Source organism: Zea mays, chromosome 10, assembly GCF_902167145.1.
Source record: "Zea mays cultivar B73 chromosome 10, Zm-B73-REFERENCE-NAM-5.0, whole genome shotgun sequence".
NCBI classification, from domain to species: Eukaryota; Viridiplantae; Streptophyta; class Magnoliopsida; order Poales; family Poaceae; genus Zea; species Zea mays.
This window is the reverse complement of record NC_050105.1, coordinates 72,934,721-72,962,703: the sequence shown is the minus strand read 5'-3', so window position 1 is coordinate 72,962,703 and position 27,983 is coordinate 72,934,721. Positions and strand designations below refer to the sequence as shown.

General features: G+C 45.5%; 1 protein-coding gene and 1 pseudogene across 1 annotated transcript; both read left to right on the top strand.

The window, feature by feature from the left end:
• Positions 1-14,545: 14,545 nt before the first annotated feature.
• LOC109942992 (atherin-like) lies at positions 14,546-15,185 on the top strand (annotated as a pseudogene).
• A 1,983-nt stretch (positions 15,186-17,168) lies between these two features.
• Positions 17,169-27,575, top strand: LOC103642519 (uncharacterized). The gene is made up of 4 exons (XM_020545388.1): positions 17,169-17,582; positions 17,692-17,776; positions 27,247-27,311; positions 27,387-27,575. The coding sequence occupies exons 1-4, from the start codon at positions 17,169-17,171 to the stop codon at positions 27,573-27,575; spliced, it is 753 nt and encodes a 250-aa protein (XP_020400977.1).
• Positions 27,576-27,983: the final 408 nt, after the last annotated feature.

Genomic DNA, 27,983 nt, shown 5'->3' with positions numbered 1-27,983 from the left:
CTGTTGCATATGATTGGTGTACTGATCCTTTGTCATTTCCCAAGTGTGCTGAATGAATGATTGTTTTGCATAGACAACGAGCAGTCTGAGGTTTCCGAGTGTGCTGCAGGTGACTTCCCTGAGCATCAACCTGGTGCAGGCAAGTGTCCTCTGACCCATTATGTCCTATTTACTTTATAATTCACTGTCCCGCATACCATGATCAACCTAAGGATTGACTAGTATTCTGTTTTCCTGTCCTTGTTTACTCTTTGGGAATTGGTTACTACGATTAGTATTATGTTATTTCTTTATTTTAATCAATGAACATGGTGAGAACAATTATGATACGATGATGCTATCTTGATTATGATGATGAACTTGTGATATTTTAGGGGACTCGGGCTGTTTTCGGAGTACCTCTCCGTAAGGACCTGTTCGTTGGATGACCACCCGGGAAAACAGTACAACCATGAGAGTGGAATGAGACGCCCTTAGCTGATTAATTGGATAAACTTTGGGGTGTAGTTGGCCGTCAATGGGGGCTGGGGCATAGTGCTTGCTCTGCTAAGGGTGGGTGCCGAGGTTCATTCGATTTGGTTTTGTTAGTCACCCACCTTCGGAAGGAGTACTGTGTTTGTACGACTAGTGAAACCTAATGGGCAACTACACACCAGGGGAATCTTTCTAAAGGCTACGTAGTGATACCCTGCCAGGCCACATAGGTAGTGGTCAATGGGTGTAGCGCTCCTCAGGCAGAAAGGGAATCATGGCTCATGTGTAAAGTGTGCAACCTCTGCAGAGTCTTAGAAACTGATATATTAGTCGAGCTCGCGGTTATGAGCAGCCTTGGGAGCTCCTTTGATTAGAGTTAATCCGGTTAACTTTTATGATGATGCTTAATGATGATGACTATCTTTATGGTGTTTGGTATTTCCTCTTGGAGGGAGTACCACTTGGGTAATAACTTGGGATTATTGATAAAACTTGGCTTTCTACTAGTAATAAATACCTAACCAACTAAAAGCAACTCCTTTAAGCTTAACTCCACATACAGCTAGTCCACTTTAGCCAAACGGGACATTTGCTGAGTACGTTGATGTGTACTGACCCTTGCTTTAAAACACCAAACCCCCTAGGTTGTCTCCATTGCAACCAATGGTCAGGAGAAGATGAAGGCAACGTGGAAGATTTCCAGTAGTTTTAGGACTTTGATGAGTTCTAGATTAGTTTAGTGGCAAACCCCCAGTTAGTTGCCTGTGAAGGCCTTATCGTACTATGTTTTGTATTCGCACTTTGATTATGTCTATGACTTAAGTTGATGACTCTGTGGATGTCTTGGACATCTTGATGTAATAAAGTATTATTTCCGCTATTATTTTGAGCAATGTGAGATGATGTCCAATTATGTAATTGTTGTGTACGTGAAGTTCTGGTCCGGTCACGTACATGGTTCTCATTTGGTTTGCCTTCTAAAATCGGGTGTGACAGTCTTGTTTGTGGAACCTATGGTCAGGTAGGACCAGAAAAACAATTTCTTGCATGCCACCTTCAGAACTCAAACTATTATTATGTTCCATGCCTTTGTGTCTCTTTGTTGTTGTATATGTTGGGCATATGCGGACTAACAAAATGTGCCCCAAGTATTTGGAGGATCCATAAATGCCACAAATTGATGCTAATTTAGTTAATTCCAGCCCTAAGAAAATAAACGATTTGCAAGCAAAGACACCTAAAAGGTTGATAACAAATGTTTCCTCTCAAGTTACTGAAACTGAAGGGTCATAAGGTATTGAAAAGACAAAACCTGTCCCAATAAAATGCAAAGTAGAGGAACCCGATAAATCCATGGAGAGGTTATAGACAGTAGATCTACTCTCATTTTCACTCGTTTCTGATAAATGTGCCATGGATGTTACAAACAGTAGATCTACTAGGAAGGGAAACAAGATAGTGATACCTAATAAGATAAATGCACCTCACCACAACCTCCATCTCGGCCACGCGCTCGACCCCCTCACCTAGTGCGCGCTCTGTAGCAGCGGGCTGGATGAGTCCAGTATGGGCGATGGCGGGGGGCGTGGGCCCGGTGGCGAGGTCGGGAGGAGGAGGCAAGGCGTGGTGGATCCAAAACAAGAGAGAGGCATGTGTCAGCACGTGCACAGACTCTCGGCCACGGAAAGCACAAATGTCTTGAGAAAGATAGCAATGACGAGGTGGCCGGGGCCCGTAGAGGTGGCCGCAACCTACATCTCGGTCGTGCAGTCGGCCCCCTCGCCTGGTGCACGCTTCACAGCAGTAGGTTGGACGAGTCCGGCACAGGCGATGGCTATGACCTAGGCTCGGTGGCAAGGTCGAGAGGAGGAAGCAGGGCATGGCAGATCCAGAACAAGAGAGAGATGCATGTGTCGGCACGTGCATAGACTCCCGCTCGCAAGAAGCGCTGAGGCCTCGGAGAAGATGAAGATGGCGAGGTGGCTGAGGAGGCGGGCGCATCCACCGTGTGGTCAGCCCCCTCACCTGGTGCACGTTCTGAAGCAGCGGTTGGACAAGTCCAACACAGGGGACAGTGGGGACACAGACCCAGTGGTGAGGTTAGGAGGAGATAGGGCTCGACAGATCTGGAACAAGAGAGAGAGAGAGAGAGGCGGGCGAGACGGCATGGGAGACCGGAGAGTGGGAGGGAGAGGAGCACGGAACCGGAACATCAATAGGTCAATTGAAGATAAAATTTTGGGTCCAGATTGTTAGGTGTCGCATGCGCATAGGTTGTCGCCCACGGAAGCACGAGGGAGGCCTCAATTCCCAGCGTCTTTTAAGACTTTAGTGGGGTGTTTGTTTGAGGAATCGCTCCATCCAAAATGAGGTGGTGCATCATGGATCTATTCCTCAAATTTGATGGGATGACCACATTCCTCATATTAGTACTAACTAACCATGAGGAATGAGGTAATGATGGATCAACTTATTCCATTCCACAAACCAAACAAATAAAGTGAAGAGTGAGAAGATAATGGACTAGCTCATTCCTCAAACCAAACACCCTATAGAAGTTTTTTTCTCTATCTCAATCTCAACAATTATAAAACACTACTTTACATTGTCACTGTGTGTCAACACTTTTAAAAATATGCCTCATTTACAAACTTAAAATTTAGTATAGCTGCTAGCACAGAGACGTTGAATGCGGACCGCTAGTGTATCCAGGATGGGGAAATACAGTGCGTCATGTGGCTCATGTAGTGGCTATATATTTAGTATATTATGATCCCTAGGCTTCCAATAACTAGAGGAAGCCCACATTAGACAGTGCCATCCGGTCGAGCCGGACCAAGTTTCAGCGAATATAAAAGAAGACCCAGAGCGCTACGGTTCAGTTTTTGACGCCTCACCCTGATTTAGGAGCGACGACGCCTAGCCTGGCCCGTGCGACGGCGGCGGTTGCTCGAGAGCGCGTGCGGCGGTGGACCTCTGTCCGGCGGTTACGATGGCGGAAGCTCCCCGACCCAGACGCGCGGTGGAGGCGGTTCTTAGATCCGGAGTAGCAGCGATGGTTCCCAGATCGGTAGCGCAGTGGTGGTGACTCCTCGATCCAAAGGGCGAGCGACGATGAGGCCATAGTGCGGGCAAGCGACGGTGACCCGGGGGCCCGAGGCGGGTGAGAGGCAGCGACACTCCCAAGGCAGGCGGGCAAGCGGGGACACACCCCCAGACCCGAGCGACGGTGGCACACCCTAACCCACGAACCACGGTGGCACCCTCGACGTGCGAGTAGCAACGGCGCTGCACGAGACGCGAGGTTCAAGCGGCATCATGGAAGGTGCGAGGTGTTCGCAACGACGGTCGCGTGTGACATCCTCCAATACGGGCGCAGTTCAGGCGGCCCAAGTGATGACCTCCCTCCGTTCTTGTGTCCTAGACGGCGTCCTCTGGCGACTACCTACTCTGATTCGTGTTATGTCTTTCGATTATCTCTACTATATTAAAGCACCAGTTTCAACGGTCATCATGCGTCATTTTTTACAAATACCCCCTGAAATTCTACGAATCAACCCACTGTCCTACGCACTTCTCTGTCCCGCCTCCCTCTAGGCCCACACCATTTTCATCGACCTCGCTCCTCACGCCGCCATCCCCAACCGTATTTTTTGCTTTTTGACCCTTTTGAGAAAGTTTTTAACACGTATGCCCTTTTCAGTTTGAATTCCACCAAGGTATCGCTTCGGAGCGTCGACGTGGCACCTATTTGGTAGGGGTCAATGTCGTGGCGCAGATCCCCGGTCCCCACAAATGACCAGGCCCAGCCTCACGCCCGCGCCCGTGCATGGTCATGTGTATGTCACACCCGGATTTAAAGGATAAAGCCAGGTGCGTCTCATATGTGCGCCAAGGAAGAACTTCACATATAATGATAGAATGTATAGAGATAAATGTCATAAATATCATAAATGTACTTATTACCTAGCGAAAGTCTTGCAAAATAAATGATAAAAATAAATCGAACTAAATATTATTTCCCTGACGCCATAAAGCTGACTGGAAGACGCCACCTAGATCAAGTCGAACTCCTCGTTGTGCGGCTCCTCTTCGACCACCTGCTCTTCACCTGTTGGGGGCTTTATATATCGCAAGAGTGTGCTCAAAAAAGATCATACCTCAACAAGTCGTGGGGAATAATGTGCATGAACTCACCAAAGGTGGGAGTTCATGTGAAGTGTAAGGCTAGTCAATAAATAAAGGTTAAGGCTGAGCATTGCTTTTATAAGTTGTTCAAAATTTTATTAGTAGTTACTAAATGTAAGTAAATACCAAACCATAGTAATAGTGTTGAGGACTTGTTCTCAAATGCTATGAATTAAGAACAAGGCAACACAAAAAAGAGATTAATGGTTAAAGTCCTTCGTCCTTCGAAGCATTATCTCCCTTAGGATATAACGATCTTCGGACGAAGGTCATGAAGGACGTACCTTCATCATCACAGCATATGTTAATGAAAGAAAAAGCATATGAAACATAAGAAATAACATGAGTAATCATATGGTTCTTAATATATCTTTATCATATCATCACAAATGAATAAGAACAATATTGAATTACATTAATACCTTTGGCTTGACGGAAGGTAAAAGTCCAAGCGTGATGCACGAGCGAATACAAGTCAGCGTGAACAGTATAGGGGTAATGTTCATCTATTTATAGGCACGGGACATAGCCCGGTCGAAATTACATTTATGTCCTCTACAACTAGTTACAATCATGGCACAAATTACTATCGGCCCATTGGTCTTTTCCTCTTTAAGTCGTTGCAGCCCTTCGTATCAAGGTATGTCGCTATGCCTAAGCTCCCTGGAAGGTAGCTTCGGTGTGTACCTTCGCGCTATGTTTGCTTTTGTGCTGATCTATCGAAGGTGTTTCTTCTTAAAGGACCTTCGGCGACGAAACAGACCCCCAACAAATAATAAGTCAAAATAATAATAAATAATCCCAATGCGACGCAATTGACAAATTGAATTTAATTCCATAAATTAATCATGTGAATGTCCGAGCTGCTCATGATCGTGAGCACAGCTAGTATACCAGTTTTACACTCTGCAGAGGTTGCGCATCTTTACCCACAAGTCGTGTTACCCATTTACCATGGAGTTGATCAGACCCCATACACCTCTACCAAGAAAGCGAGGCAGGGTTCCACTACGAGGCCTTTACAAAGTTCCACAAGCTTCTGAAAAACCCGCTACAGTTTTTAGGAAGCTCCAGTGCAGGGACCCCTCGTCTGACGACCATCACAGCAAAATCAACCCAAGGACCTCCCCACACTGATCACTCTCCTACTGCCCTTGCCCCTATCGGGTAAGGTAGTCCTCCACTAGCTTTCCTAGTTAGTCAGCCAAGGGCGTCCCGTACCACCCTTGTGGTAGCACTGTTTTCCCGAGTGGTTCTCCATGTTCCAATTAACATAATGATCTTATCATGAACAGTAAATAATAAACTGATAATAAAAGTGTGAACATGAGTAATGTATATCTCCATACCCAAAACCACATAAAGCAATAGCATGTACTACCCAAAAATTCAGTGGTAAAATAAGGTATAAAGATAGCCAAACTAGGGTAACCTATTGGGTCCCATCAAAATTAACCTATGCAGATCATTATGATTAATAAGAACATGACTGGGTAAAAAGAAGTGGTCAAGGGCACAACTTGCCTTCAATGAGCTCCTGCTCAGCAGTCTCCACCTTATGAACCCCCGGATCCTCTATGGCTTGCTCGTCTATTCGCATCAATACAAACATACATAGTATACCAAAAATTAACATCACACCAAACAGTAGAATAAAATGCATAATAATATTCTATGCTGCATAACGAGATTGTAGGAACAAGAATCACTAAATTCGGATCTACGGCTATTAAGTTATGCATTTATGAAGTTATTTAGCACTTAGAATAGATTAATTCAAATGAACAATTTTAATTCATGTTTCATGGCTAAACAGAGGTACTAAGTGATATACAATATTAAAACAAAATTAATGTAACTGGAATGGATCAAATTGGACCTAAAATCAATTTAATATGATTTATACAAGTTTCTGATTTTTTTGTATTGAAAATCAATATCCCGAATTGTTTCTCTATTTTTATTTCCCTCTGGACTGCGCGTCATTTACTCAGAAACACAGGGTCTAACTCGCAGTTCTCCCCAGACTCTGTGCAAACCCGAGATGAACTGCGGGTTGGTTTTCTAAAACAGAAGGGCTTTTCTGCAAAACGTGCACAGCGAAGGGGTATAAGTCAATCTCAGTCATCAGATCGAGCATAAATGGTCCATATTAGATCGGCTTCGGTTAAAATCCCGCTTTCACTCACCGCCGTCGGATCTGAAATCCACGACCCATGACGCACGATCTTCTCTCCCTCTCTCTTGGTCGCACAATCGGTAATCTACGACATAGATCGATCCGAGGCGAAATTAAATCGTAGCCACAAGATCCACACCAATGGCGTGGATTCAACATCCGAATGGGTATGGACCTTCTAATCTCGCTCGTCTATTTCCAATCCAACGGTCGCGATCCGACCGCCACCCTATCGCCGAACCAGCCGACGCCCGAGCACCAACGGCGGCGCCATTGCCGGCGCGACGATGAACCAGGCCAAAACACACGATCCCTCAAATACACTAGAGGATAAATAAAGTAGGGACCATGGCGAATATGGTTGACCACTCCTTACCGGCGATTGAGCGGCTCAGGGGTCTGGCGACGATGTTCGGCGGCTCTACGGTGGTTCTGGGGCACCGACGATAATCCAAGGTCCTCCACAGCCTCCCACCCTCACCCAATGACACTGAGATGTTCCCTGGGGACGGGCGAAGGTCCAAGGCTCGAGGGCAGAACTTCGGCGCGGTCGTGGTCCACTAACGGCGGCCGCGGTCTCCTTCTTCGTTGCGCACCGGCAATCACCCACATCACTCGGTGATGGAGGAGAGGCTGATGCACTAGAGGCTCACGACCGGGAGGTATGTTTAGTCAACGAGCGGCGCGAGGGCTAGCTTTTATCCCCAAGAGGATCGGATCCGGAGTTAGCACCATGCTCCCGGGGCCATCGGAGTTCTGTTACCGCGACGAAAGATGAGCAGTAAAGGGGCCCCACTGGTCAGTCGATATGAGGCTGGCATGGAGAGCGCACCGCGAAGTGATGCTGACAGAGTGGGTCCGCGCTATTGTGATAGGTGTATACGTGAGCGCGCGCAAAAATAGCCTCTGACGATTGGGCCTCAGTTGTCGGCGCCTGCTTCCGCGGGTGGGCTGCGCGGTGAGTGAAGATGGGCCAAAATGGCATCCCGACCCAAGTAGCTATCAACTTTCTTTTTCTTTTTCTTTATTATGTTTTCCTTTTTATTTTTGAGTCTCAATTTTGAATTCAAATTTTGTAGTGAATTTGTACTTAGATTTGAATGTATGACTTGGACATTCCTATATGGGTTGAGTCTATTTATTTATAAATTCATTTTGTATTTTATAGTATTTCTCTCTTCTTTTCCATTTTTCAAATCCCAATTTCAAATTTAGGTTTTGATCCAAATCTTCAACTCATTATTATATTTTATTAGTGTTATTATTATTCAATGCACAAATAAAACTCCAATATGATGCATAAGTTGTTCATGTGTCTTTTGTTGATTATTTTCTTTTAAAAGTGAGTGTTCTCATATGATAGTATGTAGAAGCAAAATACACAAGAGTGTTATCCTTGTTTTCTATGGTCTACAACTTTGGGTATTATAGTGTACAAAATAAATGGAGACACCAAATAAAACATGAGTCTATTGGGGTTTGAACCAACAACGACAAACATTAAAGCTCACGTCTGTAACCAACACAACTAATGCTTGCTTGTGCTAAACAAAAAAATATTTGTATTTGAACAAGTGATTTGATGACATGCATTGGTATTGTTTGATGGACATGCTTAATCACTTATTTGATTTCAAAAACACAAACTAATATCCACATTAAGCTGTTGGTATGTGTACGGTCTATTTTTTCACACAAAAGCACAATGGATTATTCAGGAATTCAAACTTTCTGAAGACTTCAGCTTAATCCTTATGTTTATATATATATATATATATATATATATATATATATATATATATATATATATATATATATATATATATATATATATATATATATATATATATATATATATATATATATATATATATATATATATATATATATATATATATATGCTGTTGGAAATGGAAGTCCTGGGCTGGGCTTCCGATAGACATAGGAAGCCCCAGCCACGGTAGTGGTCACGCGCGTGGTCAGGTCAGGCCAGTGGGGCGCGTGCGTCCGCGCGATTGTGGGACACGTTTATGCATGCGTAAACATGTGTTATGTTTTGCGTAAACAGAAGGTCCGCACGTGATGGGGTCGAGTTAGGATGGATGAAGGTGGACCAGTGTCGTGTTCGCTGGTCGGGTAGTTGGTTCCTGCTTGTGTTTATGCTAGCATATTTAATGGTTTAGACTTGCGTAACAGGAGAGCGACAACAAACTTTTCATTGGTTCGTTCAGGTGGGTCCACACACCACCGTGATTAGCGCGCCCACGAAGCTGGAAGTTACCATATATATATATATATATATATATATATATATCTCGGAACAGAAGATATGGAGTGGATCGTGCGTGGGAGCTCATGTGAATTTCAGCGTAAAACGTGAACCAAAACAACATAAATGGGTATGAATTTTAGTGTAAATCATCGATTTATTTCATAACGAAAACATGTATGGAAAAAAAATCTGATTTAAATGCTTTATTTCCTCTATAAATATAGGATCTCTCCAACATCCATGCATCAAAGCTCGTTAGAACCAGCTTATGATATATATTGATACTAATTATACAACACGGTGAAGTTATTTATGTCGTACGGTAGACTGGTAAAAAAATCTGTTTTCTACTGCATGTGCACAAATTTAGAATGACAAAAATGTGAGTTGAAAAGGAAATGGATCGGCATACGCGAGATTTATGGAATCGTGGCAAATGACCTCATTTCTTAGAGCGGTTACCTTTTTTCTAAATTTCTATTTTGTTGTGTAAATGTGTGGGTCGTAAATATATCTTATACATATGGCATAAATGGTAGAAACCCAATACACACTGGATTAAGTAAACGAGATAATGCATAAAATCAATATATCGTTTGCGTAAAATGTCAATAGAAATATCATAAACAGACAAATAGATGGAAGCGGAGCCATGAAATGAAATATAGGTCATAAAAACTATTGACATTGGTATAAATATATATACAAAATAGCATAAAAATAGGACCGCCACCCTGCGAAACCGCCACCTCACATCTAGGATGCGCCACCACTTTGTGCCTAGGGAGGCTGCTTTCGTCGCTTGCGCCTAGGGAAGTCCGTCATCGCTACTCCCACCTTGGATGACATCACAGTCGTACACGCTCAGGGGTTCACCCTCGCGCGCGTGCATCCTGAGATCTGTCGCACCAGCCATTCCACCTCGTCGTTATGCACGCCTTAGGGGTGCCATCGTTGCTCACGTGCCCCCGAGATCCGTCGTCGCGCCGCCGCAGCCGCTCCCATGTCACCGCCGTGCGCACCTCAAGCGGTCGCTGCCGCGTGCACCTCAAGGAGACGCTACCGCGCTCGTGCCCCTCAGGATCCACCGCGCGGCCGCTCCCACCTCGCCGTCGTGCGCACCTCATGGGGCCGCTGCCGCGTGTGTGCCCTCAGGATCCGATGTTGCAGCCGCTCCCACCTCGCCATCTGCGCGCCTCATGGGGGCCATCGCCGCGCGCTGGCCTCAGGGATCCACCGCTGCGAGCGTGTTCCCCGGATCCACCATCGCGAGCATGTCCCCCAGATTCACCGTCGCGCACTTGCTCCCAGGATCCGCCGCCGCGCGTGCCTCTCGAGGGTGGGGGCATAACTGTCGGCGTCGCTAAAACTGAACCCTAGCGATCTGGAACTTCTTTTATAGACGCTTCGAACCTGGTGCGGCTGAATTGGTTGGCAACATCCGATCAGGGCTTTCGCCCAGCTATTGGAAGCCCAGGGCTCCTAATATCATATATATATATATATTAGCACGCAGTTTCTATTTACAACAGTTTGTCAACAACTTCTATTTTTCGTTGTCTTCAGCAATCATATGCACGTGCTCCAGGTCATAGCCATAGTGTTACGAGTTTTCATTTCAGCTACATGCCAACTGATAGGTACTTGCAATTGTACGTGTTTTCTTTTCAGGTTACTAACGTGAAGGAACGGAAAATAAATCCATGAAGCGCTTAAGACTTATCCTAGACGTCCATTAGTGCAAGGACGACTTATCCTAGACATCTGTCGTTATTAGGAGGGCTACTAACGCACGAACGCAAGGGCCAAGCGGCCGTTTGCAGGCAGCAGGGGTCGGTGTCAATAGTGACGGCGCCGACCCCTACCACGTAGGCGCCACATCAGTGCTCCAGAGAGATATCTTGGTGCCATTTATATTGGCATCGAGACGTGTAACCTTGGCGCAAATAATGATGGCGCCGAGGTAAGGGTCCATTTTCTGAATTGAAACTAAAAAGGGCTTACTTGTGAAAAACTTTCCCCAAAAGGGCCAAAAAGCAAAAAAGACGGTCGTCCCCAACCTACCTCCCCATGCCACCGCCCCGCGCCCTCCGTCCCCACGCCACCTCCACCATGACTCCGCTCGTCCGGATCTCCTCGCGACCTCCCTCCTCACTTCAATGCTCCGCCTTTCGCCTCCTTGCGACCTCCCTCCCCACGCCGCCTCTACCACGCCTCCATTGTCGTGGAGCTTCCAACCGACCCGAGCGCCTTAGAAATCTCGCAACCCCTCCGCTCGCCATGAACCCACAAGTAACCGCGGGTGCTCCATCCGCGGCCTCACAAAATCCACGCCATGCTTCGTTCTTGCCGTGTCTGCTCCAACCGCGTCCGTGCATGCCGCACCCGCCATTCTCGACCACCCGCTGTTTACGCATTTTGCGCTCACCCAATAGCCTTATCACACCCTCCACCCTCACCAGCCCTCGTTCGACACATGCACCAAAGTTATCGTGCCCACCATCCTTGCTCGTCTGCGTTCCCAACCGCCGTCCTGCCAGCCATATGTAGATCGCCCCACAGTAGCCATGAGCTGGAGCAGCAACACTTCCAACATCCTGTTCTTGAGACCCTGCGCCTCACAACATACCGTCTTGAGCCCCTCCGCCTCACAGCATACCCTCTGGTGAGTCTCCAACTAACCTAAATGTGATTGTGGCGCCTTCTATTTTGACATGAAATTGGTTCTAGCACCTTGCTAATTGTGGCTGTACATCGATCTGATGAAGCTACATGTGCATAGATATTTTTTGTTTATTACTATCCAAATATTTTTGTTTTTCTGGCCCCTCTGTTTTTTCTTGCTTCAATTTTTGGAAGGAGCATCAATTTTTTTTTACTACAATCGTCTGTGGCTTGATGCTATTCTCAATTACTTCTTCGACAGAAAAGTTACAATAAGTGGTGAATTTAACACATGATGCTATTTGTTGCAGAGACTTACTGATACTCCTTATCATCTTGATAGAAATTCATTTATGCAATATTTTTTTGTGATGTACAAAGCTCCTGCTGGTTAGAAAATTGTCGGTGTTTCGAACCCGGGGGGTCCCTGGACCGACGAGTAAATTGTCGCCGCGTGCCCCAGCCCAGATGGGTCGGCGCGAGACGGAGCGCGAAGGGGGGAAAAGCCGGAGGGAGACAGGCGTAAAAGGGGAATCCCGCGGCCTTCGTGTTTGTCCCGCGCCTAGGTCGGGTGCGCTTGCAGTAGGGGGTTACAAGCGTCCACGCGGGAGGGAGCGAGAGGCTTACGCGAGCGCCGTCCCGTCCTTCCCCGCGCGGCCAACCCTCTGTAAGAGGGCCTTGGACCTTCCTTTTATAGGCGTAAGGAGAGGATCCAGGTGTACAATGGGGGGTGTAGCAGTGTGCTAACGTGTCTAGTAGAGAAGAACTAGTGCCCTGAGTACATGCCATCATGGCAGCCGGAGAGGTTTTGGCACCCGGTTCGTGTGGTGTCGTGGCCGTCGGAGGAGCGCTGGAGCCTGGCGGAAGGATAGCTGTCGGGGCTGTCGAGTCCTTGCTGACGTCTCCTTGCTTCCGTAAGGGGGCTGAGAGCCGCTGTCGTCATAGAGCATGCGGGGCGCCATCATTACTTGTTTACCGAGGCGAGCCAGATGGGACGCCGGAGTTGTTCCCCGTAGCCCGAGTTAGCTTGGGGTAGGGTAATGATGGCGCCTCCTGTGACGTGGTCGGTCCGAGCCCTGGGTTGGGCGAGGTGGAGGCTCCTCCGAGGTCGAGGTCGAGTCTGTCTTCCGAGGCCGAGGTCGAGTCCGAGCCCCTGGGTCGGGCGAGGCGGAGACCGTCGGCTGAGGCCAAGGCTGAGTCCGAGCCCTGGGGTCGGGCAATGCGGAGTTCGTCGTCTTCCGGGGCTGAGCCCGAGTCCGAGCCCTGGGGTCGGGCGAAGCGGAGTTCGTCGTCTTCCGGGGCTGAGCCCGAGTCCGAGCCCTGGGGTCGGGCGATGCGGAGTTCGTCGTCTTCCAGGGCTGAGCCCGAGTCCGAGCCCTTCGGGCGATGTAGAGTTTCCTATGGCGCCTGAGGCCGGACTTGGCTGCTGTCAGCCTCACTCTGTCGAGTGGCACAGCAGTCGGAGCGGCGCAAGCGGCGCTGTCCTCTTGTCAGGCCGGTCAGTGGAGCGGCGAAGTGACTGCGGTCACTTCGGCTCTGTCGACTGAAGGGCGCGCGTCAGGATAAGGTGTCAGGCCACCTTTGCATTAAATGCTCCTGCGATACGGTCGGTCGGTGTGGCGACTTGGCCAAGGTTGCTTCTTGGCGAAGACTGGGCCTCGGGCGAGCCGAAGGTGTGTCCGTTGCTTGAGGGGGTCCTTGGGCGAGACGTGAATCCTCCGGGGTCGGCTGCCCTTGCCCGAGGCTGGGCTCGGGCGAGGCGAGATCGTGTCCCTTGAGTGGACCGAGCCTTGACTTAATTGTACCCATCAGGCCTTTGCAGCTTTGTGCTGATGGGGGTTACCAGTTGAGATTAGGAGTCTTGAGGGTACCCCTAATTATGGTCCCCGACAAAAATAGAAACACATGGCATTTTGGTTGAGGTTATCTCCTGCTCCTATGTGAACCACAAAAAAATTCATGTTGCTAACATGCATTTGCTATAATGTTCAGATAAACAAAAGCAGTAATTTGGATAGTAGCTACCAATAATATGGATTACTTTTACAAATACCCCTTGAAATTCTACGAATCAACCTGCTGTCCTACACACTTCCCTGTCCTACCTGCCTTCCGGTCCAAACCATCTTCGTCGCCAACCTCCCTCTCCACGTCGCCTCCCATGCCCTCCCCACGACCTGCTCCCTGAAATTTTGTATTGGTTGTTAACAGAGAATTTATAGGATTGAGATCAATAATATGTGATATTTATTTTTATGTAATCGTTGTGCACTAATACTTTGTCGAATATTTTATTTACGGTTGCAACGCCTGAGCACTTGACTAGTATACATTTTTGGACGGCAAGTATAGTCTTCAGCCACCCAGTGGCACGAGTGTACGGACCGGATCGTTCGTACGTACCTACGGCCACACGCTTGAGCGGGTCAATGCTCAAACTTCGTTCTCGGTAGCCGCTTTGAAGTGGTAAAATACGCACGAAATTGAGGTTGACTGCAGACAACTTCAATGGCAGTGTCTGGACTCTGGACAGCCTAACTAGTTCCCCACTCACTGGCTCGCTGTCTCCGCGGCCCATGCCCATCGATCGCCTACTGCTATAAAGCAGTGCTCGTTCCATTCCCAGCGCAGACCGCAGAGATAACCACCGACGCCGCCAACGCATCGGCATTGGCACTTGGGCAGCAGCTCCGGTTCATCTACCCTCACAACGCCGCAAGGGAGCAATCACATCGATCGTCACCGAGACAGACCCTATTCTTCGGACGCATATCACCAACAACTCTCCAAGCCAGCCCGGCCATGGCGTTGTCGCCGTCTGCGCAAGCGACAAGCCCGCTCGCGCGCCAGCTGCTGCGCCACGTGTCGTCCGGCCTGGTCGCCGCCGCCTTCCACCGCCCAGCTCCAGCCATCAGTCTACCAAGCGCGCCGCGGGGAGCGGACGACGTGGCCCTAGCGGCGTCTCACCACCAACGGCTCTGGCCCACTCCGTCACCGAAAGGGCGCCCCGGCGCCCCGAGGTAGGGGAGCGGCGGGCAAGTCCACCACGCTGCTCCGGCGATGGCGACGATAGCAAGCGTGGTTATGCCGCCCACGAACGCCCTGACGGCGGCGGCGGCGACCACGCACGTGGTGACGTGAGGACCCGCCCGGCCTGGTCTCCCGGCACAAGGCGGCGGCGGCAGCGGCAAAACGCATGGCGCACCGGCGGCGGCGAAAGCGCGCGCGGCTATGCGAGGACCTGCTCCGCCGGCCCGCCCTAAGGAAGGCAGCGGCGGAAAGGTCCATGTCGTGTCCCCGGCGGTGATGTCGAGCGCAAGTGTGCTTATGCGAGGGCCCGCGTCGCCTGGTCATCCGGTAGAAGGCGCTGGCGGCCGTGGTGGAAGCATCCACGCTATCTCTTCTTGATTCTTCAGATTGAGGCTGCTATTTTTCCTTCAACGTCTTAGCCTGGTGGTCCAAGTGCTTGACGGTGAATCGTACCAAAATTTTCAGTAACAGTTGGTATTGTAAAAATCAAAAGTGAATGAACTCGTGATTTGGAAGAACCGTCCCATTTACTTTGCTTGTCAATAAAATACATATATTTATGCTATGTTGGCTACTTTTTTCATATAAAAAACAAGGCAACATAAGTTAAAACCTCCGTCCTCAAGTTATCGCTTCACCAAAAGGATAACTTAAAGACGAAGACATAAAGTGGTGATACAGATGAAACAATATTATATGAGATGACGATGAACAATTATATGAGATGACGATGAACAGTGAAGTATGATACTCATCTCATATGTCTTAGCATTATTTATTATATCTTTCCTCATGTTAAACAAGTTTACAAACGTACCTTCAACTTTTTTGCATAAGATAGCTCAAAGATACTTCGAAGGTTAAGCTGGACGAAGCTATAGGAAAAGGTGTTTTATGCATGGCACTCTCCACCCACTACACGATGGTTCACTTACAGCGACCTACGGTTGGTTGCTAAAACAGCCTTCAGCGACCTAAGGTTGGTCGCTAAAAACTTTTAGCGACCCGTAAGGATGATCGCTGTAAGTGCCGTCGCTTAAGGCTTTAGCGACCGACATCTTTTTAGCGATCGACCGTCCGTTGCTAATATTGTATATTTAGCGACCAACCGTGGATTGTTGTACTATAGACTTAGCAACCAACTGTAAGTCGCCATACTATACATTTAGCAACCAACAGAAAGTCGCCCTTTTACAGTTGTTATTAATAATAATATACATTTAATTAAGCACCACAAATCACAGATTTTTATACACAAATCATAAAGACATACACAATTAATCAGTATACCACATTCATAGATCCATCACATAAACACAAAAGCACCACAATTATATATTCACAAAAGCATCACAATTATAATATCATTCACAACTAGATCATTTACAGATAGCTAGCTAGATCATTCACAAAAGCTCCAGAGATGATCAGTCACAAAAGCACCACAACGACATCACTCCAGCTTGAAGCAGTTCAAAAGCCCACAGAAACATCACTAGTGTTTCATATCACTCTAGCTATTGTTCAAAAGCCCACAACTACATCACTCTAGCTGCTCCAGAGCTGATCAATCACAAAAGCACCAAAGCTACACTAATGCTTCAAGCAGTTCAAAAGCCTTAAGACAACCACTCCAACTTCTTGTATCCTCCTGTTTTAAGGTACAAGCTTTTTTTGTCCAGAACACCCTAGAAAGAAGTACATCAAATTAGTATATGGTTGCTACATTTGCAAATAATAATACAGTTTTGATGCCTTATCTACCTCCACTAGACGGTGTTACAGCTTCTGGTTGAGCCCTTTGCTCAATTTGAGTCTGTAGCTCAAGTACACGTTGTTCTAAATCAAATGATGCTTCATATTTTAAGTTTACTTTTACACTTCACACTTTTGAGTGCTCAATGTAGTTTGGCATGGCAGCACAGTCGTAGAAGTCTTGACACATATTGAACCAAACAATGGATGCTCCAAGTTACCAAGAAAAGATTTGTGTAATGCCTGAATGTGTGTTTACTCGTTACCAACGGTACAACCAAATGTTTTAGTATAATTAATTGAACACAAGAGATATTAAAAAACAGAGCTTACATATACAAGGTTTAATATTGTTATTACTGGTAAAATATTTTAATGATAGCATCATAATACTGTAGTTAATAACAGTATTCTAAGTTTCTATGGATCAGTAAATTTGGCTGCACTTTCGCAGGAAAAAATATTTAAAAAAACTACCTCATCTACTTCTAGTTCTATAATACGGAGTATTACAGAACTCAAACTATAATAGCTGAGTAACCTACGGGCCAAAAAAACGGGATCATAACACACATGTAGAGGTATTTACACAAGCTAACAAAAAATATGAGCGATGTCATCATCCAAGAAGAAGCGCTGCTCAGCCTTGATCCTGTCGCAGCTGCCTACTCAATGATGAATCAAACTATTAAGGATGCAGGTATCCAGAACGACGCTCTCCTGAGTGAAGTGTTGTACGAGTGCGAGAAGGAACTCATGGAAAAGTCTGCAATCGAAGAGACAATTTCTGAACTTATGGATGTTAAGATCCCTATGCTGCAAGCTGAACAACTCCCGGCCATGGAGAATGAGAAGCGTTCCATTCCTGAATGCTCGCTCCAGAAAAGTGTTAGTTCTGGATGCCTCAACTCGGCAGATTGGATGAATGGAGCTGTTAGGCCAAACTTTCTAGACTTCCAAGGGTTGGACTTTGAGGCAGCGTTTGGGCTGAGGAGAGCTTACAGTGAAGGAGACATTCAGGTTTGATAAGCACCTCCTTTTCTCCTGTACTGTTCTATTCTAACAAGGAAGTTGTTATATCCTACTCGTCATGGCGAAAAGAATGCACTTACATTTCCAATTCTGACAGAACCTTGGAGCCAACACGCCTCGACCAGCAGCAAATGTTTGTGTGACCATCAGTGACCTCAAGACCGAAGAAAGGAAGCAAAAGTGTTGGGATTATGCTTTGTCGCCGAAGGTCTTGTAGGAAGAAGCAGTTTTCGGCTGAAGCTGTTAGTATGAGATGACCGAAGGTTCCTCTTCATGAAGCTTCGGAATTTACAAACCGACATAAAAGTAGAATGACCTTTTAGTCCATAAATGTTTGAGTCACCGTTGTAATCCCTTATGAAGGACATAATTGTAATTCCTCACAGGTTACGCCCTGTGCCTATAAATAGGTGAACAGTACCTCTGTACTGTTCACGCAATCTTGTAATCACTGGCACATTACGCTGGAATTATTGCTTTCTGCTAAGACGAAGGTATAAATGTACCTAAATATTATGTTTCAATATTTAGGTTCACATAATAAAATATATGTGGATATTGTTATTCATTTTCGGCATATCTTTCTATAATGCCTTATGTTTTACATTTTACTTCATATTGTTTTTCAAGTCTGATCACGAAGGTATGACCTTCGTGATATTTTGTTTATGGCCTTCGTCCGAAGCTCATTAAACCCTTGGGGAGATGATGCTTCCGCGGACGAAGGGCATTAATATTTAATATTCTATGTTGCCTTGTTCTTAATTCATAGCATTTGAGAACAAGTCCCCAACATTGGCGCCCACCGCCGGTGAACTCACTTCCACTTTTTTGAGCTGATGGCTTCGTTCAACGATCGAGCTGGAGCTGCTCTGGTTCCGAAGCTGGTGCTCCCGATAACAGGTGGTTCGTGCTCAGAACCAGCCAACAAAAAGCAAAAGAAAGAGGCGCAGAGAAGGGTACAACATGTTGGAGTGCAGGGACCTTTCATCAAGTCAAGGTGGTCCCACATACCAATCACCTTCTCCCAGGAGGACCTTCAGCTCAAGGATTTTCCTCATAACGATGCTATGGTTATTTCTTGTGTTATCAAAGGGTTTCTGGTCCACAATGTCTTGGTTGATACAGGCAGTGCAGCTGATATCATATTTGCTAAGGCCTTCAGGCAAATGCAAGAGCCAGAAGATAAGATTCATGATGCTACACACCCTCTCTGTGGCTTCGGAGGAAGACAGATTGTAGCACTGGGCAAGATCACTATGCCAGTGACCTTCGGATTCATCAACAACACCAGAACTGAGCAAGTTGTGTTTGACATTGTTGACATGGAATACCCTTACAATGCAATTATTGGTCGTGGCACCCTCAATGCTTTCGAAGCAATTCTTCATCCTGCTTACCTTTGCATGAAGATACCTTCGGATCAAGGACCCATTGCTATTCATGGGAGTCAGGAAGCTGCCAGAAGGGCTGAGGGAAACTGGACTGACTCAAAAGCAATCCATAACATAGATGGAGCTGAAGCTTGTGAACAGTACAAATTCAGAAGGGAGAAAGCAGCTTCAGCAGATCAGCCGAAGCCCATGCTCTTATGTGAGGACATAGCAGAGCAGAGGGTGTTGTTGGGCTCTCAATTATCCGAAGAACAGGAGAAAACCTTGATAAGGTTTTTGTTCAACAACAAAGATGTTTTTGCATGGTCAGCCAATGATCTTTGCGGAGTTAACAGGGATGTTATTGAACACTCGCTCAATGTTGACCCATCCTTCAGACCCATAAAGCAGAGGCTTCGGAAAATGTCTGATGACAAGGTCGAAGGTGCTCGCAATGAAGTCAAAAGACTTCTCAGTGCAGGAGTTATCAGAGAAGTAAAGTACCCAGAATGGCTAGCTAACACTGTTATGGTAAAAAAGGCCAATGGCAAATGGCGAATGTGTATCGATTTTACAGATCTCAACAAGGCCTGTCCGAAGGACGAATTCCCTTTGCCAAGGATAGACTCCTTAGTTGATGCAGCAGCTTCGTCAGAGCTTATGAGTCTTCTCGATTGTTATTCAGGCTATCATCAAATTTGGATGAAGAAGGAGGATGAGCCAAAGACCAGTTTCATAACCCCTAGTGGAACATATTGTTACCTTCGGATGCCTGAGGGGCTCAAGAACGCTGGAGGAAGTTTCAGCAGAATGACTGCGAAGGTTCTCCAATCTCAGATAGGCAGAAATGTGCTAACTTATGTTGATGACATCATTGTAAAAAGCACGAAACAGGAAAATCACATTGCTGATTTGCAGGAGACCTTCGCCAGTTTTAGACAAGCTGGCCTAAAGTTGAATCCAGAAAAATGTGTCTTCGGAGTAAAGAAGGGGAAATTTCTTGGATGCTTGGTTTCAACAAAGGGAATTGAAGCTAATCCAAGTAAAATTGAAGCTATACTTCGAATGGAGCCACCAACTACAAAAAAGGGGGCCCAAAGATTGACAGGGAGGCTGGCATCTCTTAATAGATTTATATCCAGATCAGCAGAAAGAAATTTACCATTCTTCAAAGTGCTCAAATCAGCCGAAGTCTTTCAATGGGGACCAAGCCAACAAAAAGCCTTCGAGGAACTGAAGCAATATTTGATAGATTTAACAACATTAACTCCACCAACGCCAGGGGCTCCTTTGTTATTATATGTGGCAGCTTCACACTCAGCGGTAAGTGCAGCACTTGTTCAGGAGAAGCTTGATGGCCAAGTCAAGAAGCAGGTCCCAGTGTATTTTGTATCTGAAGTTCTTAGTATATCAAAGAAAAACTATACAGAATTGGAGAAGGTGTTATATGCTGTTTTGATGGCATCCAGGAAGCTTCGGCATTACTTTCAAGCATACAATATTGTTGTTCCTTCTTCGCAGCCGTTGAAGGATATTATGAGAAATAGAGAAGCTACTGGGCGGATTGGAAAATGGGCTGCAGAGCTCAATGAATTTTGCATTGATTATGTGCATAGATCTTCGATCCAGTCTCAAGCGTTGGCAGATTTTATCGTCGATTGGACGCCAGGGGCTCAGGATGAAGAAACAAATAAAGATGCCGAAGTATGGACGGTGTTTTGCGATGGGTCTTGGGGAACCTTCGGAGCAGGAGCAGCCGCTGTGTTGGTCTCACCATCCAAAGTTAAAACTTGTTATGCGGCAAGACTCGATTTTAGTTGTACAAACAATATTACTGAGTACGAAGCCCTGCTTTTGGGTCTTCGGAAGTTAAAAGCAATGAGAATCAGAAGGTCCATTCTTAAAACTGATTCCCAGGTTGTTTCGGGTCATATCGACAAGAGTTGCAAGGCTAAAGATCCGAAGCTTGAAAAATATCTAGACACGGTCCGAAAAGTCGAAGCTTCCTTCGAAGGATTTTCTGTCAAAAATATCCCTCGAGGACAAAATGAGCATGTTGATTTGCTAGCTAAGTCAGCAGCACAGGGGCTGCCCTTACCTTCGGATGTGTTCTTCGAAACAATAAAAGCACCTTCAGTGGAACTTCTTGAAAGAGCAGTCCTCAATATATCTCCTGTTTATAGCGAAGACTGGAGAACTGAGATCATCTCTTACCTTCAGGGTAAATTCCTTTCAGATGACGAAACTTATAACAGGAGGATAGAGGCAAGAGCTCGTCCATGTGTCATGATAGAAGGGGAGTTGTACAAGCATGGAGTTTGTGCTCCACTACTCAAGTGTTTATCTAGAACCGAAGGCTTAGAATTGATGAAAGAAATACATGCAGGCCTGTGTGGATCTCACATTGGATCTAGGCCGTTACTTGGAAAAGTTTTCCGCCAAGGGTTTTATTGGCCGAAGGCAGCTTCGGATGCAGCGGAATTAGTTCAAAAGTGCGAAGGTTGTCAGAAATGTGCAAGAGATCAAAAACAACCTTCGTCCTTAACCCATCTCATACAACCCATCTGGCCATTGCAAAGGTGGGGCCTTGACTTGTTAGGTCCGTTACCACCGTCCCAAGGGAACTTAAGATATGTTGTAGTGGCTGTGGAATATTTTTCTAAATGGATTGAGGCAAAGCCTTTAGCCACAATAACTTCGGCCACCATTCAAAAGTTTTTCTGGCAGAATATTGTTTGTCGCTTCGGGGTACCAAAGGCCATCACTATAGATAATGGAACACAGTTCGACTCCGAGGCTTTCAGAGATTTCTGTGATCAAATTGGTACGAAGATCCATTTTGCATCAGTCAGGCATCCGGAGTCAAACGGACTCGTTGAAAGAGCCAATGGCATTATAATGACAGGAATAATGAAGTTAATCTTCAATCAACCCAGGGGAAAGTGGCCAGATCAATTAATCAAAGTGGTATGGAGCCACAACACAACAATATCAAGGTCAACAGGCTTTACTCCATTCAAACTATTGTTTGGTGACGAAGCAATAACTCCGGAGGAAGCCAAAACTGGATCAATAAGAGTAGTAGCTTCGGCAGAATCAGATTCTGAAGCTGTTTATTCTATGGAAAAAGATGTTATAGAAGGGATCAGGCTTCAAGCTGTGGAGAACATCAATAAGTATCAAGCCGAAACAATCAAATGGCGTGATAGAAAGGTTCGGCTAAAGAATATTGAGCCAGGACATTTGGTGCTTCGGCGAGTGGCTAACCCAGATACCGTGGGCAAGTTGCAGTTGAAATGGGAGGGACCTTTTTTGGTAGCATCTTCGACAAGACCCGGTTCATACAGATTGAAGGATATGGACGGCAACGACATTCCTAGATCTTGGAATGCGGATGAGCTTCAGTGATATTATGTGTAACTTGATGTAATTTTTTATATTTTTTCTTTCATGGCACCCTTTTCCTTTCTGAAGGGGGAGAAAGGTTTTTAATGGGGCCATCATATGTAATTTCCTTTTTTAGTTCTATAAGAGCAAAATCCCCCAAGGATGTAAATGTAAAAGCTGAGAACGCACCATCGAGTGCCGAAAAGTAAAAGGCGAAGAAGCTCCAAAGTCGTTCCTAAGGGAATGCAGAGCTTACAGCGAAAAGTCAACGCTGATTCCGCCGAAAGTAAAAGGCGAAGAAGCTCCAAAGTCGTTCCTAAGGGAATGCAGAGCTTACAGCGAAAAGTCAACGTTGATTCCGCCGAAAGTAAAAGGCGAAGAAGCTCCAAAGTCGTTCCTAAGGGAATGCAGAGCTTACAGCGAAAAGTCAGCGCTGATATGTGATTGTTTCTAAGGAAATAATGGTTTTGATTATGGCTTCGGATATGTGTTTGGACATTCATTTGCACATCACATTACATCATAGCATTTGCATTCATAAACATTCATCCAGGCATATGTAGGATAACCATCATCATAGCATAAGTGGTTGCTTCGGCAAAAAGAAAAAATTGTCTTTTGTACTTCTTTGTGTACGAAAAGAAGAGCTTCGGAAGAAAAGGAAATCTTGTTTTTTATGCTTCGCTGTGTACGAAAAGAAGGGAAGGTGTTTTTTCGCTTTAGGCTCAAAAATATAATTTCGTCCACATCAAAGCACCTCTCATACATTAATGGAAGGGTAAGAGCATATTACAAGGTATGAACAGAATTCATTAAAGACAAGTTTAGTCACATTTACAAAAGTTATCTCAAAAGTTTCTTGAGTCTGTCTACAGTCTACTCCCATTTAATCTTCAAGGGACCTCAGCTTCGGCGTCATTCTCTCTAACCATCGGCCTCGGCTTCGTCATCCTACATGAATTAAGTTGTTGTAAGTCAAAATCGAGCTTGAAGGAAGAGGTAAGCACAAGGTATGATCTCTTACTGGTTCAAGATGACTCCGAGCTTCGTCTCCAGCTTTTTCTCGCCCGCCTTTTGTCCATATCATCTTTACAAATCTATTAGAAATGCTTCGGGCGAGATCAGGAATGTCATCTAGAATTGATGGTGATAAAGTGAAATTGGGCCTATTGACAATTTTTCCATGGTCGCAGCCAGCTTTTAGGAAAGCTGCAGCAGTGCCCCGAGAAGCTACCCAGGCGCAGAAGTCACCGTGCCCGGCTATAACTTCGTCAAGCTCATCAATTTCACCCTCAATATGTTCGAAGGTCTTTGGTAAATCTTCAGTTGACGGGGTGAATTTATCACTGCTGGCTCCAACTGAGTGGAAAATTTTTCTCAGTCGTTGAATACATTTGTTGCTAAATTCCAAACATTTGTCTTGAAGGCCCGCCAATAGTTTTTTCAAATCTGAATTTTGTTGGACTTCAGCTTCAAGTTTTGCATTAAGTTCTTGCTTTTCTTGTTCAAACTGTTCAGATTGGCAGAGAAGCTTCGTGTTCAGTTCTGTTATTTTAGCTTCGGCTTCCGCCAATAAGACTTCAGTTGCTTGAAGCTCGAAGTTCTTCTTTTCAATATTAGCTGATTGCTCTTTTATTTTGCCTTCTAAATTTTCAATTATAACTTCGTGTTTCTTGTCTTCCAGATCTTGCTGCATTCTCAAAGCTTTGCTCAACAGCATACTCTGCACGAAAACAACCTTCGTTAGACATGTCTTCATTATTAAAAACAATAAAAGTCAAGGGAAAAGTAGTTCACCTTGAAATTGGAATAAAATAAACTACCAACGATATGTTGTCGTCGGTAGCGGCTAATGTCCGTTTCTAGCTTCGGAAAGCCGATACTCTTTGACAGAGTACCGATAACCTTAGCTCCAGTTTGATCCCGGATACAGTCTAATTTTTCATCATCAATACCTCCGAAGAGGAGTGCTCCTGGTTTATATCCGCAAGATTTGGCATACTCTTTAAGCTCTTCTATTTCGGTTTTTGACAATTTTTCTCCAACTAAATTTTGAAACATGAAGGCCTCGTCCTCTGAAGCTTCGTTAGCAATTTCCTTTTCTTTCCCCGACACTGCGGCCATAGCCTCTTCGGCGTCAGTAGTAGCTTCTTCTGTGGCCATGTCTAGCAGCATTTTGTCGATGTGTTCGATTGTGCTTTCCAAGTTCAAATCTTCAATTGAGGTAGCTTCGGCAGCCGCGGCCTCCGAAGGTGTGATTTCAATATTTGCTATTCCCTCAGTCGCTGGCATCTTCTGAGCTGAAGCTCTCGGTGGTGTCTTGTCAATGACCTCTGTCACAGCGATGATTCTTTGTCTCTTTGCTTTAGTCGTTTTCTTCGCTTTTTCGGGCTCCTTTTCCTTCTGAAAAAACTTTGTCAGTTGAGGCCCCAATGGACTTAGCTTCGCAGGCAGGGATTCAGTCATTACCTTCAAAATTTCCTCCACGTCAGTGGCAGAGTGTGATGTGGGAGTTTCTTCTTCGTCGGATACTTTTTGCTTCGGAGAAGACACTTTCCTCTTCTTCGGAGTTTTCTTCTTTGATGGTTCTTTCTCATCTTCATTTAAGGCTTCGGTTATCCTTTTCCTTTTCCGGCCTCCGACACCTTTATTCAGATTTTCGTAGTCAGGGTACTCAAAACCCAAGGCGTCCAGCACTCGATTCAGTCTTCGCTTCGGACGGGTGCCGAAGGCCGCAGTCATCAACTGATCTTCTTTTTTGGAGTAATTGCCAAGTATTTCATTGCACATTATTTCAATTGTTTCCAACCACTCTTGGCAAGGTGTTTTAAAGTATTTCTTAAACTTGTAATAGTAAGGTAACCGCACAAGTTCCCCTTCTTTCTTCTCCCCCTCTAGCTTCGGCATTTCCCATTCTTTTAAACTAGGAAAAACCCTGAAAGCCAAAAACTCCTGAACCAGGTCTCTTGTGCTGATATGCTCTGCAATAATTCTGAATTCATCCAACGCTTGTTGGGTTGGACCTTCTGGTGTCATGTTGCAACGAGGTCGGGTTTCTCCGAAGATTAGTTCAAGTGGACTTTGCACAAGCTTCTCCTTGTCGTCATCAACCTTGACATAGAACCACTCCGACTTCCAGCCTGCTGCCCATTTGCTTCGGTAGCTAATTACAGGAAACTTTGTGGTTTTCCGATAAGCAAAATTATAGCAACCAAAATTGTCATGCAATCCATCTTTTCTAGCCTTCGTCTGATAGTGCAGCTCGTGAACTCGACAAAAGCTGTCCGCAAACGGCTCCACCGCTTGGCTTCGGAGGGCCCAGATATAAACACTAAGCCTAACGATAGCGTTAGGAGTCAACTGATGAAAGTAGATACCAAACCTCTTCAGTACCTCTGCAATAATCCCATGTAGGGGGAATCTTAATCCAGCCTTTAGAAAGCTCTTGAAAATGACTATTTCATCCTTCTCCGGCTTTGGGGTAGTTTCTTCCCCCCCCCCCCCGAAGCGTAGTAGCTTCTTCTGACTTTCACTGAAATAACCCGACTTTACCATCTTGGAGAGATCAGCCTTTGAAACAGTAGACTTTCCGAAGTCCAAGTGGCTGGGTTTACTTGGCATGGCAATACGATAATCATCTTCGGGATCAGTTTCCTCAATGTTTTCTTCTTCTGCTTCGGCAGTTGTTTGTTCTGCTTGTTCTGCATCAGCACTGGGAATTTTTTCCGAAGTTACCAGCCCGGATCGTTGCATCGGTTCGGAGATGGGAATAGTCTCCGAACCTTCAGCTTCGCCTCCCTCACGCTCAACCCTAGCGGTAGAACGCACTCTGGCCATTTAATTCTGAATTTGTGGGAATTAAATACTTTTTCTTCCGAAGTTTTTTCTTCTGACGAAGCAGGCTTCAGGCTGGAGCTTCGTTCGATTCCGAAAGTCAAGCTTCGGCTATGGTTAAAAATTTTGGCAGCAAAACAGTGCAAATAGCAATGAATGCTGTGGTAACTTCACACCTACTCGTCTGTTTATATAGTACTGCAGGTAAGAAGGCGAAGCGCCAGGATTTTTACACCAGGCGGACAGCCGTTTGCACTCGCTGCGCGGTGGACCGCAGAGACCAAACAGTAACTCTGCAAAGTGGGACCGCTATGTGCTGGGAAACTGAATCGTTTCTCGACAACGAGCTCAGGGAAGGTGTTTTTTGGACCTTCGACTTCCTGAAGCTTAAGAGACTTTTTTCACGGATCAAGCTCGTTACGAAAAATGATCTAACACCGCGAAAGGGGCTACTGTTGGGATTATGCTTCATCGCCGAAGGTCTTGTAGGAAGAAGCAGTTTTCGGCTGAAGCTGTTAGTATGAGATGACCGAAGGTTCCTCTTCATGAAGCTTCGGAATTTACAAACCGACATAAAAGTAGAATGACCTTTTAGTCCATAAATGTTTGAGTCACCGTTGTAATCCCTTATGAAGGACATAATTGTAATTCCTCACAGGTTACGCCCTGTGCCTATAAATAGGTGAACAGTACCTCTGTACTGTTCACGCAATCTTGTAATCACTGGCACATTACGCTGGAATTATTGCTTTCTGCTAAGACGAAGGTATAAATGTACCTAAATATTATGTTTCAATATTTAGGTTCACATAATAAAATATATGTGGATATTGTTATTCATTTTCGGCATATCTTTCTATAATGCCTTATGTTTTACATTTTACTTCATATTGTTTTTCAAGTCTGATCACGAAGGTATGACCTTCGTGATATTTTGTTTATGGCCTTCGTCCGAAGCTCATTAAACCCTTGGGGAGATGATGCTTCTGCGGACGAAGGGCATTAATATTTAATATTCTATGTTGCCTTGTTCTTAATTCATAGCATTTGAGAACAAGTCCCCAACAAAAAGCTTTCCAGGTATAGAAAAAAGATCAAGCGGAACTTTGGCAAGAAGATTAAGGTACTACACTAGTTGTTCTGGTATGCTTATAGGAACTTTGACAGTAACAGGTACAATGTTTTTTTTGCTTTGCAGTATGCTTGTAGGAAGGCTCTGGCAGACAGCCAGCCAAGGGTGAGAGGGAGATTTGCCAAGATCAAAGAATGCGACCTGCTGCTGCTGAATTCAAGCACTTATATGGAGGTTCAATCGATCATTCAGCTGTTCAAAATCCACCTCCTCTACCCAGTCGTTTTGGTGCGAGCCGAGGGAGTGAAGAGTTGAAAGTGGTGGTAGTCTAGTTGGTTAGCTAGCCCCTGTACAAAGGCTTGAATGAATATGGCAATAAAACTCAGCTCTCCCCTCTGCTTGCTTGGCACTACACTCCTTGTTCCTTACTGAAAACAAGAGCAAAAACAGACTCATGAAGATTAACAAATTTCACTGTGTATTTGATAGTCGCTTAGAGGGGGGGTGAATAGGGCGAATCTAAAATTTATAAACTTAAGCACAACTACAAGCCGGGTTAGCGTTAGAAATATGAACGAGTCCGAGAGAGAGGATGAAAAACAAATCGCAAGCAAATAAAGAGTGAGACACAAGGATTTGTTTTACCGAGGTTCGGTTCTTGCAAACCTACTCCCCGTTGAGGTGGTCACAAAGACCGGGTCTCTTTCAACTGTTTCCCTCTCA

Excerpts from the sequence above, each read along its gene's own strand:
- LOC103642519 (XM_020545388.1), top strand. The coding sequence starts at position 17,169 with ATGAGCGATGTCATCATCCAAGAAGAAGCGCTGCTCAGCCTTGATCCT. Across the intron at positions 17,583-17,691 it reads ACAGTGAAGGAGACATTCAG|AACCTTGGAGCCAACACGCC; the intron begins GTTTGATAAGCA and ends CAATTCTGACAG. Across the intron at positions 27,312-27,386 it reads ACTTTGGCAAGAAGATTAAG|TATGCTTGTAGGAAGGCTCT; the intron begins GTACTACACTAG and ends TTTGCTTTGCAG.